Source organism: Galleria mellonella, unplaced genomic scaffold (genome assembly GCF_026898425.1).
Source record: "Galleria mellonella isolate WM207_F2 unplaced genomic scaffold, CSIRO_AGI_GalMel_v1 utg172, whole genome shotgun sequence".
NCBI classification, from domain to species: domain Eukaryota; kingdom Metazoa; phylum Arthropoda; class Insecta; order Lepidoptera; family Pyralidae; genus Galleria; species Galleria mellonella.
Genome location: NW_026442015.1, coordinates 1,517,630 through 1,534,306, shown reverse-complemented (window position 1 = coordinate 1,534,306; position 16,677 = coordinate 1,517,630). Strand labels below are relative to the sequence as shown.

Sequence of the window (16,677 nt, the reverse complement as noted above, 5' to 3'; positions counted from 1 at the left end):
AACCTAAATGGTCACGTACAGTGCGGTTTCAAAGGATTTTTTTCCCGCGAACGGTCAGATTGTGGAATGAGCTCCATGCTGAGGTTTTCCCTAGAGACTACAGTATGGGATTTTTCAAAAAGGGTATATTAAGGTTTCTTTAGGGCCGGCCACCCGCGCGAGACACTCCTAGTGTTGCAAGCGTCCATAGAATACAGTGACCGTTTACCATCAGACAGGCTGTATGCTTATTTGCCACCTTTGTGGTATAAAAAAAAGAAAAAAAAGGAATTCTTTAAATTGGATGTTCTTAAAAATCTTCTTAAATTAAATTAATAATTTAATAAAAATATTCACTTTATAATAGCTACTAAACCCTACAATAAGGACGTAAACCAGATAAAAAAGAATCCAAAGATATCGCGTAGCGTAAAAAGAAACAGGCTAAACAAAATCCTCTTTTCGGAAAAAGTTAAAAATAATCCGACAACAAAACTATGTACTATATTAATATAAATTTCCAGGGTAATGGCTACTACAACATCACGCTGATTCTATACAGAATTAAAAAGGAAGACGTGGACCGGAAGTACTACTTGAGAGTCACCAACGAACTGGGCAATGAGGAGTTTGTTGTACTCATCAGCACTATGGACGAGCCAGCTGGTGAGATTCCTATCAATCTGTTCAATCAAAATCTTTATTTTTTAACAAAAAATTGACCATTAGGGTGAAAGTCAGAATAAGGAAATAACAAGAATATAGCAACATTATTAGTGTAACCTAACATTATTATTGGCCGGTAGAAACAATAATTTCAGTGCCTCTTTTAAAACGTAAAACATTATATATAATTATATAGTGAACCAGACAATTTCAAAACAATAATAAATTTCAAACAAAATAAGTGACTATGTTTATTATTTTTTGTATTATAAAGTTAGATATCTTTTGAATTAAAAGAATCCTTAAATCATAGAACAAAGTGGACATAAATTTACGAAAACAATACACAAATATCCTTATTCGTGGAAGTTTATTATAAATTCTTATCATATGTCATTTCTATCGCCAATTTTTAAAATAGATTGAGCCGAAAAGAATAATACCAATTTTCATGGTTACTAATTTAAAAATATTTACTTACACTTGCAAATTAAAACTTATTTTTTTTTAAGATTACCATAACAACTATACCAAATTCATATTAACGTTATAAAGACATTCTGTAAATGATTATTTAGAAATATTTAAAATATTTCTTTAATTGGAATTCTCTTAACAGCTATAAATTATGTACGTGAGATAGCGAAAGATTTAATAGGTACCACTCAGTGAATTGAATCTCAGACAAAGGGAACTTGCAAATACTCCGCGTAGAACTTTATAAGCGTTCACCGTAAAGTTCATACTGTAAAGGTGAGTCCACAGCGAGAAAGTTTCTGTTTGAAATCATAAAAGCAATTTGTATTATGGGAGCAAGGCCTCATAATTATAAAATTAAAATAATTACATTTAAATTTATATTGATTAATACAATGTTATTTTAAAAAGATTGCATAAAAAAAAATAAGTTTGTACGTTGTACTGTATATATTATAAATATATCTTTTTTTATTATTATTATGTACACGACGAGCTTAGAAACGGCATCCACAAACGTATTTATAAAAAAATATACTTATAAAATCATTTATTCTGACTGACTTATCAACGCACCGTCAAAACTACTAAGTTTAAAAAGCTGAAATTTGGAATATAGGTTTGTTTTATATATTAAATGTAAACATCTGCTAAGAAAAGATTTTTAAAATTTCGTCTTAAAGGACAAAAGGTTAAAGGTCTTAAAGGACAAGCAATTTAAATGATCATATAATGAATGGCCAACAAGAAGTCACAAGAAACAGTAAATTATACAAATAGCTATAGTTTGTTGCAATTAATAGATAACATGTACATACGTCTTCGAGGGTAAAGGGAAAAATAATTTCGAATTTTGAAGTTCTTTGAATTCGGCTCGCTCAATCGTTAAATTCGCTCGTTAAGCGGGAGCACTGGAGGCACGTCCACTAACTTGAAATTTATTTATTTAATTTGTTTTGTTTAATTTACTCGCTCTGGACTTGCCTTAAGAATAACAACGTTTGCATTACTTACCTGATAAATTTCGTAAACAGTTTAACAATTTTTTTTTTTTATTTTAATTGTGACTTAAGTAAAGCGGTAGTCATGGAATAAGTTGGGTATAAATCTTGGTATTTCATATTTTGTTTTTGATGTTAATAAATACTTTGTTATATAAAATTTTAGAATGTTTTCTAAGAATTTTTTATAACTTCTAAGAATTTTTTATGGTTAACGCGAATTCTTATAATTTTAGATTTTACTCCAAAAAAAAACCGTGATATCTTATTGTCATAACTGATGTCACTATTTTGAATACATGGAAATAAACCCTAAAGAGTGCTAAAAATGATTATAAAAACTGGCTCAGAATTGACAAATATAGAGTAAACTATACTAAAAAAAATACAGGCAAATTAAGAACTTTCTCCTTTTTGAGGTAGCTTAAATTCGAAAATGGTTTATATTTCAATTTTAATATGACAGGTAATAGAGACATTGTCGTTGTTTATTATGGTATAAAATCCTCTTAACTGCGTAATATAAACAAAGTTCCGCTTACGTACAAACTTACTGAGCGACGAACATTCCATGTTCGCTCTGGTATTATTCTATGATTTATTGTTAATTAAATTTGAACCTTATTAATATTTAATAAATTCGTATTTCCAACAGCGCGCAAAGCCAAGTCTTCATTTCTGATAATCGATGTCTATGGTAAGAGGGAATGATAATGTAGAAGCTCGGATATTGTAATATTTGATCGAATGCTCTTTTTCGTAATAAAAAAAAAATGGATGATCTTTGTATTTTAAATACTCAGCTGATTCAATTTTTTAGAATGCATTTCTACTGGTTTTTATTAATTTTATATAAATATTTTTTTTTATAAAGTATTCTGTTATATTATATATATTATAAGTAGTCTATTCCGTAGATAATCGTAATCGTACCGTAGATCCCAGTTTGCCAGCATGAAAAATTTTTCGTATTTTATTTTGGAGTTGTAACTTTTTTATAATCGCATGTATCGTTTATTTTTTTTTTTTTATCGGATCAATATAATTTTTAATCTGTGCCCCAACTAAACTATTATATGTACGGTTTTTATTCGTAGGCATGTTAAAATTAATTGTGTCATGATATGTACTTTTGTGTTTCTTGATTTTGCTATATTAAATACTATAATATCGGCTAATTGAAAAAAGATAATTTTTTTTTATTAGTTGTTCGAGTAAACTGAAATATATTTTGGATCATTTCTTTATTGATTTGTACAATAGAAATAAAACATATTTATTGTTATTGAACTTATTTCAATGTACATTTTGTACCTTGTTGATGTGGTTATGGCACGGTATCATGACACGATTTTATTGTCACGATATAATAGAAAAACTGTATGCTATTGTATAAAGACGCTTTTACATTTTTTAGCTTTTAATGACCTTGGTGGTCGTCAATGCCGGCTTAACACACCTCTTTACCTTCTGATGGTTGCAAGCTCGATTCTCGCACAATACAAACATGATCTCTGCTTGTATTGGTCTGGGTGTATTTATAAAAAAAACAGTATTTAAATATGTTTGTCTGTTGTTTAGTACCCATAGCACAAGCCCTGTTTGGTACTTGATGGCTCCGTGCAACTTGACCAGCGATAAAAATAATAAAATTATATTTCGTAATAGGTATCGTTAATGGAAAATTATTTATTCTAAATACATTTACATTTATATAGCTTCCCTATTATATCGTGATAGTAAAATTGCATCGGTAAGTTATATAAAATTGCCTAATAGTCTTGGCGAAGTAGTTTTAGCCAAATGAAAGTGAATTCTACTATTTACAAATATTGTCAATGGTATTTTAATAGAATAATAATATGTATTAATATTGACGACTACTGTGTTACGTAAATAAGGCGAAGGATAATGGAATGATAGCTCTGCGTGCGCTATTGGTATATTTTGGCGGGGTACTAAATAGTGGAAATAGGTGAGGATGGGGGGGAAGGGATTGTTAGTAATGAAGACTGAGAATCCCATTGCAATTGCTAGCTAGCTATTAGCTCCTCGCGGTTCTCCCTGGAAACTATCATGGTTAATTCCTGATGAATTCATCATGATGGGCTAACTGGCCTGTTTTTATTCTCATCTATCACCCTTTACTGGTGCTTCGCCAGCGTATCCCGTTAGCGCAGGCGGGGCTACCATACTATTTTCACTCATCAAAAAAAAATGGGTGAGGATGAAATCAGATTAGTTAGTCCAATATGACGAATTTGACAAGAATTAGTCACGATGCTTTCTAGGGGGATAAATGTATAGGCTGACCTAACAGGGTATATGCTGGGGGAAAGAGATTGTTAGTAATGGGGCCAAATAGCATCATTACTAGCAATATGCCCCATTAGGTCGACCTCCACGTGGTTCCTCTGGAAACCATCGTGGAAAATTTTTGTTGAATTCGTCACAATGCTGACTTGCTTTCACCCTCATCTATCATCGCCCCCCGCGTAAATAAGGTGCCCGGGTTCGATTTTCGGTCGCGTCAATTTGCAAACATAAAAGGAACGTTTCTAAGTTGGCTTCATTGTATTTTGTGTTGTGCTCCCAGATATTAGCTGGCTTCTTCCTTATAATACAGAGTATCTTAATTTGAAGGTCAAGTTATTAGTATGATTGTGATCTCATTCAGCATACTCCCACAAAAAAATTTCACTTATGTTTTTTTTTACTGACTTGATCCAAAACGGAATATTTTTCAGTTGAACTATAATAATATATAACCTTAGGAGTATGCTAAATGAATTATGTAACATTTTTGTTAAATTATTGTTATATTATAGATTATATACATATATACTACTACTACATATATACTGTATATTATAGATTTAATATTAATATATTAAATCTATAATATAACGAGGAGTGACTACTATATATTGTGTGAGATTATATGTCTATATATAAAGAGGAAAGATTTCATTGTTTATTTATAATGGATAACCTCAAGAATTACCCTGCCGATTTTAAATATTTAAATTTATGTATGTATCTAAACATCGTGTAACAGATATGTAGATAAACTATCTAATATCTTGTGATCGTATATTAGTAGATACTATCTTCAATCTATGCTAGTTTTATTAGATTTACGGTCGTGCCTAGCATACTTATTTATTTCATCGTTACCTATTAATAAAAAATAACTAATATGTTATTTTTAAAATTTATGTTCATTTTTATCCAATGTCCATATACATATGTGTTACGGGAAATTAATTAGCTCATTGTGTTTTTGTCGTTTCCGACAATTATTTCGACTTCATCACGAAGTCTTCTTCAGGGGGCGTTTGCCTTTCTGCGTTACAGCGTCACGCCTCACGCATCTCGCCATTTTCCGTTACATACATATATATATATAACCTATATGTTTCTATAGTCATCCCTAACCAATATACCTATTTATTAAAAAAATATGTTTGGTCTATGTATAGGTGTGGAACTAGACACAGGTGCAATAGTGGGCATCGTGATAGCAGTCCTTGTGCTCCTCATCGCTGTCTCACTGATCGTATTCGCCAAAGCTACCGGCAGATGGTGTTTCGCAGGTTAGTGTTTTTCTTTTTTAATGTACTTGACGCCATTCATTAGGGTATTGAGGTAGACTTTTCGTATAAATGATTTTGAGTTTTCTACCAATTAACAGAAAGCTCGATATGAAGTGTACCTATCGGATAAATTAATAGCTCCATTTAGTATTGCCAGTAACGTGAAAATAAATATTACATTTCACGTTTTACCTTTTCACCTTTTAATGAAATCGAATTTGTAACAGTTTTATAAAAAACAAAAGATAAACGAATCGTACAAACAAATTAAATTACAAGAAAATTTTAATAGAGTTATGAGAAAATATTATAAATATCTCTCGTAATTTCTACTTTATGATATTACAAAAAGTCAGCCTCGATCGTTATGAAAATACGACGGTATTATCAAAATATGATAATTAGTTCATTATCATTTCCCGTTCATCGTGTTGTGAATGAAATTATCCTTTTTTTCCTCTCTCAAATAAATCTACAATTACGTTCAGACGATGTGGCAGGAAAGGAAGTTTATTTTTTAACATTAATATAATAAAAACATATAATAGAAAGTGTATGACAAAAAAATCGAGAGATAACGTACATAAAACTGAACAACTTTCTGTAATGAACATATTTGAAATATTTGGAATCTTTCATACATTTACCTTTAAATTACGTAGACATATTTTTTTTTTTTTTTATACAACTTAGAATGGCAAACAAGCTGACAGCCCACCTGATTGGTAACTGTTGCCTAATGAGCAGTACCATGGACATAACAGAATATACTGTTTCGCCCATGATACCCCCCATTTGCCATTCCTGAGGACTCAGGTGTTATTCCTCTGTACCCAGTAAATTCACATATCCCACCCTTCAAACCGAAACACAGCCATGCAAACACAACTGCTTCACGGTTGAAACACGAATGGGACAGAGGTAAAGCAATCGACTTTTGTACAAAGTCTCCCTCTGGTACATAGGGTTAATATGCAAAACATGGGTCTACTACGAAATCAATGTTTCAAAGTTTCGCCCGAAAGACCGGATACGAACTTCACTGAATTCGATCGCTTCATTCGGATTTTGCGATCAGTCATATTAATTCAACTAATAAGTTTTTTAATATGTTTGGATATTTAGATGATTGGGTGTTTGTTACTCAATCATGCTTAAACGAATGGAATTGAATGAAATTTGGTACACGGCTATTATATATCATAATTAATACATAGGGTACTTTATATACTGATGCATACGGACAAAATCCTTCTCTAACGTAAGTCCTACTTAATAGAGATATGATTGAACCGATAGTTATACAAAGATATTCGCCTTTGTACATTACGTTTAAAATTAATTATTTATATCACTTTGTTTATGTACAATAATGAATAAAAATGTATTTATATTTTATTTATTTTCTTCGGATCCATACATTCAGATTAAAAGATTACACCCCTTAAATTTATCTGGATACAGTTGTTCGGTTTCATAAAATATATCTTGCTGGATTTCAATTTGTTACACTTTCTATTACATTCATTTTTAGGTTTTTATAACATATTAGGTATATTGTGATTTGAAGCAATTGGTAAATTGTCCGGCTAATACATTACAAAATAATAACTTATTTACGTTGCCATATCGTTATGAATCTTATTAGTAAATTATGGACTGTTATCAATAATCGAATATTGATCATCATGCAATAAAAAAATACGTCACTGTAAACACTGATCTCTGTAAATTATTAAGCGAACTACTTCTATATATAATATACTAATAAAGAGGAAAGATTTTTTTGTTTGTTTGTTTATAACGGATAAACTACATAACCGATTTTAATCATTCTTTCACTTATAGCAAGCTACATTATCAACGAGTAACATAAGGTACATATAATTTTCAAAACAATTAGAGATCCCTACAAAAAATAGACTAATGTAGCGTAAAGTAACAAAAATTTGCTTATTAAAGCTAATATAAATTACTAATTTATTTTTCTCGCGGGCGGGATCGCTAGTACACTATAAAAAAATACATCGTCGTAATTTTTTATACGTGTTGTTTATTCGATTTTACCTAATAGTAATAGAATTTTTTACGATTCGCCCGGAAAGCTATGAATGAAATATTACTGAATATACATAGCAATAATTTTCTCCCTCATGCTTAGACGCACCTAAGGAATAAAATTCTTCCTTTTGGTGGACAAAAAATAGAATTATATCCCGCCTGCTCTATTAATTTATACCGGCGAAGTATGAGTGAGAGAGGATAGGTGAGGATAAAATTTGGGCACTTGGTACGCTCCACGTGATGAAGTCACCACAAATTAACTACGTTGGTTTCTAAGGAGGACCGAGTGGAGCTCGATCTTATAGGGCACATTATTAGGAAGTACATGCTACTACCCATTATTAAAATCTCCTCCTTTCAGAAGTGAGGGGTTATACCTCGTGCCCATTAATTTTACTAGCAGTCTTACTGAAACACAACAATGCCCGCTTTATTGCTTTCTGCCAAAAAAGGTATGAACAGTATTGCCATAACAATATCTTACATGTATCAAACACGTCAGAGCTCAAGACCGCGAAGATCAGATGTAAGATGGTACCAACCAACACAAGATTGGTCGTTCGAAACTCTACCAGTACAAGTTTCGTGTAATAGTTACGAAAGAAAACTGTCCATAATTTACTGTTTTGCATTTCATTGCTTTATATACATGCTTTGATTATATGAAATATTTTAGGCATGCATCATACCTACCCTTCCCATTTGACAATAATATTATATTAATAAACATAATTTCTCACAGGCTCACAGGCCTTTGGTCGATAGGTAAAGAGAAAAATTTCATTTTTTAAAATCACTCGAGGCTTGCATTATTTTTAATGCGAAAGTCTCGGTTTTTAGCAAAAAATGTTTGGCTGTAGTAGTTTTAGATATACTTCAAAGTGAATATGGCAGTGTTTGTTATGTCCTTTTTGCTTGTAATTATTGTGTAGTGATTTTTTTTATATAATAAAATTATGTAATGTCAGTTGTGCCGTATAGCAATATATTAAGCGATCAAGATTGTTTAAAACTGAACAGAATGCATGAATAACTGAAATGCCCGATTCGGCGCATGCCTTATTTTTCCCTGTTTCTGTCTATCTCAATCGCATTTTCTTTATTAAATATCTAACAGCATGAAACACGAGATTTCTATCCTTTTGCATGATTTATTTCGGTATTTATTAAGTTTTTTTTTTTTTTGGAAATAAATGTTTAAGATTTTTAAAGACTGTTTAAGGATCTTTAATAAATTCCTGTATATTAATACTTATAATAGTTTATAATTTTCTGTAAATGGTGTTGGTGTTACAATAAATAGGTATATAGTAACAAGGCGTATTTAAAAAATATTGAAACCTATATTTAACTGTTAATTAAATAATTGAAAATTAATATTAATAATATAAACTTAATATACACCTACAGGGCTAAATAGGTATATAATAAACAATAAACTTACTCTTGGTGTTGGTGACATCTGTACTATTATATTGTATTAACTAATTATTTTTAAATTTTCGAATTATTTTTCACTTCAGTATTAATGGTAAATTATTAATGTTTCAAAAAAGAATTATTATTAATAGGGTGGTATTATAACATTTTTAATAATTAAAAATTAATTTAATAATAATAAAAAATAAAACAATAACATGAACAAGTATCAAATACAAGTGTAATACGATACGAGTATATACACAGAATTGAAATCTAAAATACAGTGAGTAGTTCAAATTATATGTCATACTAAAAACATATATTTACTACTAAATCAAAAATATATCACTTTTTTTCATTAAATATTATAAATGTATGTACTTTCGACAGAACTTCAAATATATGGTAGTGTTATAAGTTAGGTAGTAATAAAAATGTACATAATTTTGGCTCTGAGATTATTCACGACCATCGTGACCGAATACATGTTTCTTTGGATAAATAATATCCCAGATTTGATTCTTGGCTAGATTAGATTAATATTCTTTCTAAATGGGCTCAGATCTCGATATTGCAGTCGGTTATTCATTATCCGATTCCTTATTACATAAAATTAGTTTCTAAGCGAACCAAACGATGCGATTTTATAGCGCACTGTTTAACATATCGTTCTTAAGAACTTAAGTATCTTATTCCCGTGAGAATTTTGTCCCGCGGGAATTTTATCCCGTGAGTTTTTTTTTACCTCTGTACAGAAATCCTCTATTTAACATATTAGAAGAAACTACCTAACGTTCAGTTTTTAGACATATGAAAAATTTACACATAAATTACTTATGTGAAGTTTTTACCAACTAAAAAGTGTTTTTGAAATTTTCACGCAAAAAATAAAAGAGATTTATCAGTAGCAAACCGCTCAGATGCGGTTTCAGCGTGATCATGCGTAAACTATGGATAACGGGTTTGAATAAACTTGAGTACACAAATACATCATGTCTTACATGTATAGCGTCCCAGTTACCCCTGTGTTCCGATGGGATACTATAAAATCAAGGATAATATAAAATACGAAATCACGAGCAATACCCAATAATATCATTTTCGTTATCGTAGATATTAAAATATTCTGAGAGCTAAAAGTATGTTAGTCATTTGTAATTAATAGAAAATAGTTGTTTTAATTTGCTATTGAAGTTAGTATTTCTAGAAAAACAAAATGAGCACTATTTCTCAACAAATGTGTGTAAAATAGGCTTCGCAACAATCACAGCACATTTTAATACACGTTAGTCAATGTAAAAAATCACTAATTGCCAGTTCAATAACAAGCTTACCACGCACTTACAAAGACTTAAAAAAGCAGGCACAGAACTTGATCGCTTAATGTGTTGGTATGTGGCAGGACGGTCGCACCGCACCGACATACCTGATGGGGCGGACTCCGAAGCCCCTCTGCCCCCACACGATGACGTCAAGGGCTCGGAGAATCCCTCCCATGACCATGGAGAGTACATCAGCAACGGAAACACAAAACACCCCGAGAAAAAGCCGGACACAGCGGTATAAATGAAAGTATGTAAGTCGTGAGCTGTCACTCGTCAAAGTCACAAGACTTACTTATGCAGGATTTAAGTTACACTTACCACTCAATCAGTAAGACTTACAGGAAGTCTGACGGCTATTGTTTAATTCTTATGTGTATTTTAAAAATAGTTACTTTTATTGAAAATATTAGTAGGTAATTGGATTATAATGATAATAAACAAATGAGATTATTTACAATGTTATATCGAGTGACAGCGGAAATATCGCAGTTCGTTTTGAGATTGTATTAGAAATTTTGATTGGAAAGAATAATACAAATAAAATTACTTGCTGTCAATCCAACGAAAAAGGGGGAAAAATTCAACATTTGTTTTCCTTTATATTTTATTATTCTTTTCAAATTAAAATTTCATTGTAGGTTTGTATAGTGCCAGATAAGCTTCAAATATTGTTACTTAATATAAAATTCTTTATGTAGCAACGAATCTACGGAGACCATTTTATAATTAAGATTTTTTTATAAAGATATTAAATTAAACTTATAAAATATAGCACTTTAATTTTAATAGATGAATTGGTTTTTATAGAGATACTCGTATAAAAAGTTAACGGCCATTTTTTTTAATAAAGCTTATTATGAACTATTTTGAAACCCAGTGGATTTTCATTGTTTTCCAATTTCGAAAAAATATATCTAGGTATAGAATAAATAATCCGTTGTCTAATTTTTACTCATTTGTACTTAGAATTTATGTAACTTGGGTATTGTTCCCATCTGTTTTGGTCCCGTTATTAACTCACAAATTATTTCACCTGTATACTAATGAAAATTTGCTTCGAAAACAACGGTCCGAGTCACAGATGGGTACATCGCCCTTAATGGAATCAGTGAGAATAGAAATCTCAAGTAGAAATGGACTTTTTGTTCACAACGAGTTTTAAACCGAGGTAACATCACGTCATTACGCCATTTAGAATTTGACTATGAAATTGTACTGTATCAAGCGGGGCGATGGCATTTTCAAATATACAAAGCGACCACAATAAACCTAATTGTAATAGATAAAACGGAATATTTTAACACAAACAGTTGCTTTGTTATTTAACATTTTTAATTTTGTGTTGAAAATAGAATGAAAGGTATGTTTTATGGCATATTGTTTTTTAACTAATATACATTTATATAATACTAAGTAAAAGAAAATATTTTGAACTGAATCAGAGTCTGTTTACACATTTTTAATCAAAATAGACCCCGTTACTTAGATTATTTACAATCGAGCAATATAAACTAGAGCTTATAATAATTAATCAGATCTGTCAGAATTTGCCATAATTTATCGGTATTTGCATAATACACAGGTGTTAGAAAAGTCAACACCAAGATGACGTCGGAAATAAGGCTCGTTTAAACCGACATTATTATTTATTGTATGTTTTAAAATTGGCTATTAACAATAAGTGGTATCAATAAAAAAAATCTATAAAATATAATTATTGTTAAAAAAAATATTTAAATCAATCAAGAAATCGGGTTGATGTCCATGAGAACTCATATAAAAAAATTTTAAAGAAAATAATAAAATTATATTAGAAACTGATTATATATTATGCTTATTCACTTTGCTATTCTACTCTTGACCATGAGTTTTGATATAAAGTACCTAACTAGTCGTTTAAGCCTTCAATCTTAAATGGCAACGAATATACCCGTGAATATATTTCATAGACAATCTATAAATGGCGCCTTATTATATTTTATAGCAACTCCACTATGTTATTAGAAATCTCAAATAATGCTCTTTAGATATAAAATCTTTATAGATCAATTTCTTAAAATTTCTGAGACATATTACAAGTATTTGTTTATGTAATAATATAATTGTGAATTTTATAAGCCGTTCTATTTTGATATTACTAAATATACCTACTTAAGTAGATAGTTTATTTTTACTTTGGGGATCACTTTTTTATACTGTTAAGTTATTGTCGTCATTAACCATGCACTCTGACTATGTACTACGACGGAAACTTAGGCATTTTTTTTTTATTTTGTCTCTCTAATTTGTATATACACTTAATTTTATTATAAAGTACTTTTTTTAATCTCAATAAGTAATGCAAAAGGTTAAACATAATTATATAATGAAAATCTTCCCCTCGATGTTATTTTAGGAGAATTTCAGAACGGAGACAAGTAAAGATTACATTAGTTAAATAAAAAGCAACGTCAATAAATTGCTTTTAACCGTTTCTTTTAAAGGTTTTATATTTACTTAATATCCAGCTTTTAAAATCGACATTTTGACAGGTAGCACGCGCTTTAAAGCTTTGACGTTGAGGGTTAATTTTGAAACAAAACAAAACAATTAAAAATATTTTTTTTTAATATCCTTAATGGATATATTTTTATAATAATATTTAAAACTAAAGACAAATCGTCTTCAGTTTTAAAAGCGCCTAAACCCTTATATGTATATGTTACAAATTATTAGAACAATTGAATCGAGGACACCTCTTAGTCCTCTAATAAAATTGACTGATAAATTTTTGTTTATAATATCCGATGAATAGGTTGAGTTTAGCCTAGATTTAAGTTTTTACAGTGTATTAACTAATTTTTTTAAATACGAATATTGAAAACTTACAGGCAGCACAGTGGTATTAATAGTATAGTCTTTTTTGTCAATAATATTCTTTTTAAATACAATATGTTAAAATTTTATTTTAAATGAAACAGTCACGTTGTTCTTAAAATTATATATCATAAGCTTTTAAAACCTTAACCAGTGTGATATTTTAAAGCATAAACCAGGCCACCAACAACCGATCTAATTAAAAAAAAAAATTTTTTTCCTAATTTGCCGAACTATGAATCGAATTTGTAATCTCCTTTATATATGTAGGTCTTCATCAACAGTGTTGGATGACCATGAGCCCTGTACTATTTACTAGGATTCAAGATGACTATTTTATATTACCTAATAACAGTACTGCTACTGCGTACAACATTATTAATAAGCCTTTATTTAACATTTTTAATCTCACCTGTATTTCAATTAGTTATATAGTTATTACATGTGTTCGTACCACCTTTTATATTTCTTTGTATATAAAATGCTTCTCACTTTAGGTTTATATATATAAAAATAAGTTACAAATGTAATGATGAAGTCTCATATGAAGAAACGCGTCCAACTGTTTCATGACTCAATTTTTTGTAAAAAATATTTTTAGTTTAATTTTAGATATAAATATAAGTCACCGAAATTGTGATTTTATTTAGTATATTATATTAAATAGGTATGCAACGTATTATTTTTGTACCAACCTTAGTTTTTAAGTACCATACCCTCAATCGTTTATACCGAATTTTGGATGTCAATTACGATAAAAAATCAATGTTTGAAAACACTGCCATTTTGCACTTCGCCAAATTAATGCTTTTATAAAATAAGCTTACAGTTTTTTTTTTAATACCAAGCATTTTTTCTATATAATATTATGTAACATGTCATAAGAGAGACTTACCTAATTATGTGTAAGCCATTATTATCAACCGACTATAATCTTAATATATAATTATATAAATTAAGGTTATAATTAAATTTACTGTTTCTATTTAGACATGTTATATAACAGTTGTTCAAAGTTTTTATGAGAATCGAAAGTTTGTATAAGTCTTGATAATAATCAATTGCGTATTTGATGTTTATGGAACACTACGTTACTCTGAAATAAATGTAATTAAACATAAAGTATTTATTAAATAAGATATAACTTGTTTTATTTGTTTTTATTGCACATAAAAAGTGAGTGGTCAAATGGAAAATACGATAACTGTTATCGTTGGAATAGGTTACGTGTCAATATATATATATATATATATATATATATATTGATTGATATATATACCTACGCCGGTTTGATAAAATACATAAATAATAAAAGACGAAAATACAGATGGTTGCCTACAATTCAGACAACATTTTTTTAATATAAAAATATTATTAACAATTCAAGAAAGAAAAATACCTATATGAGCGTGTTGCTAACATCCCAAAAAAAGTCCAGGGACACCAACTGACCAGTACATGAATAATCTATACAGATTACTAAAAAGAATTATCGAATTTGGTAAAGGCACGATATAAAAAAATTTGATAAAATAAAAATAAAATAGAAAACATTAATAGGCTTTGAAACATTTTCACATGGTAAGTACAAAAATCATAAGTAGGTACAGAATAAAATGGTCGGTTCTTGAAGACGAACCGGTAAAAATTATAAAGTATATTTTTAATAAAATGTCCGACCAAGGTTCATGAACCGTGGTAAACCACGATTACATCTACAATTTCTTATGAATTTAAAATCATCTTCAAACGTGACCAAATTAATAGGTGTGACTAAGTTTGAGCATTAGCAAAAAAATTGTCAGAATCCCAAAGATATCTCGTAATTATACAAAAGAATCAATCAAAATGAGGATGACTTTTTCAAAAAAAGTTTTTTTTTTAATGAATAATTAGTGGAGTAGTACCCCGCCTACGCTATCGGTATACACTGGCGGAGCACCAGTGAGGGTTGATTGGTGAAAATGAAAAGACAGTTAGCCTACTGTAACGAATTCAATGATAAATTAGTTACGATGGTTTCCAGAAGGAACCGCGTGGATATCGACTTGATAGGGTATATTGATAGCAATGGAGACTGATCTTTCCATTACTAACAATCCCTTCTCACCCAACAAAAAGAGATATTAGGATGTCTTTGGAAACACCGTTCAAATTCTGGGGTGGGCATAATTCACCCGGCTCCTCTCTTAAATATGCCTGTTTTTTTAATAGATGATAATGGAATAGTAACCCCGCTGTAAGCGACGATAAGTAAGAATGAAAAGGAAGGTCAGTTAGCCCGTCGTTATGAATTCACCTGAAATTCAGTACGATGGTTTCCATGCGGGACCACATGAAGGTTGACCTAATAGTGCTAGTAATGAGGCCGATAGTCTGCGTTACTAATAATCCCCTCCCCCTCTCCATACGCCTGTTTATAATTGTGCTTGTACTATTTAATCAAAAATTCTTAGACTGATTTTATCATTACTAGATTAAAAGGTCGCAGCTTCAGTATCTGAAATGAAGAGCACGATAACATTATCGTCGCTGGTGTAAAATTTAATACGATATTATAAATGTGCCGAGTCAACACTAGGTATGACACTGTACTTATTCTATAATGTAATAGGCAATGGTCGCCCCTTCCACTACATTCTTTACTACTTTCATTATAGTAAAATAAAAAATAATAGAATTCCGCTATAGAGCTATACATTGGCCGTATTTAAACTCATTTAAGTAAGGTTACATTATTGGGGTGTTCTAGAAATTGGATGTAATTGGCACAGAAAAATGATGCCACAGCACCATAGTCCTTAAGAATGGCAGTGCATAAGGAGTTGATGATGTTGATAGGTCGACAGCACGCGCATGACATCCCTGGTGTTACAAGAGTCCATAGGCTACGGTAATCCCGTTTACCATCAGACGTAACGTATGCTTGTTTGTCACCATAGTAGTATTAAAAAAGTATGTCCACAGTGCAGTTCATACCTATAAACGATGGTTACCACTTCCCATTAGGTGGACCGTCAGCTTGTTTGCTAATTTAAATATCATAAAAAAAAAACCAAAAACACTCATTGTGGAGTCTAATGATATCTGAAATAGTGTGTGGTCCTCGAAAAAAAAATACTAATACAATTTCCTGTATATTTATTCTTATAATTAAGTTAAACCATAAAAATAAAGTTAAACAGTTTATTCATCATCATTATTTAGCCGTTAACTGTCCACTGTTGAACATAGGCCTCCCCCATAAAGGGGTGTTTTGCCAGTAATTGCTACGCTTGGCAACCAGGTTAG

General features: G+C 30.3%; 1 protein-coding gene across 10 annotated transcripts in view; it reads left to right on the top strand.

Annotated features, from left to right (window-relative positions):
* The window catches only part of LOC113514210 (fasciclin-3-like), a 163,604-nt gene that overhangs the window by 144,362 nt on the left and 2,565 nt on the right, over window positions 1–16,677 (top strand). For 6 of the 10 annotated variants that reach the window (XM_052893183.1, XM_052893182.1, XM_052893181.1 and 3 more), the window contains exons 9-11: window positions 504–645; window positions 2,779–2,820; window positions 5,606–5,719. In XM_052893183.1, coding sequence (XP_052749143.1) covers window positions 504–645; window positions 2,779–2,820; window positions 5,606–5,719 — 298 coding nt within the window. Of the gene's footprint in view, window positions 1–503; window positions 646–2,778; window positions 2,821–5,605; window positions 5,720–10,607; window positions 16,071–16,677 lie in introns of those variants that run through there. The other 4 variants (XM_026898219.3, XM_052893180.1, XM_052893184.1 and 1 more) reach the window with 3 other exon arrangements.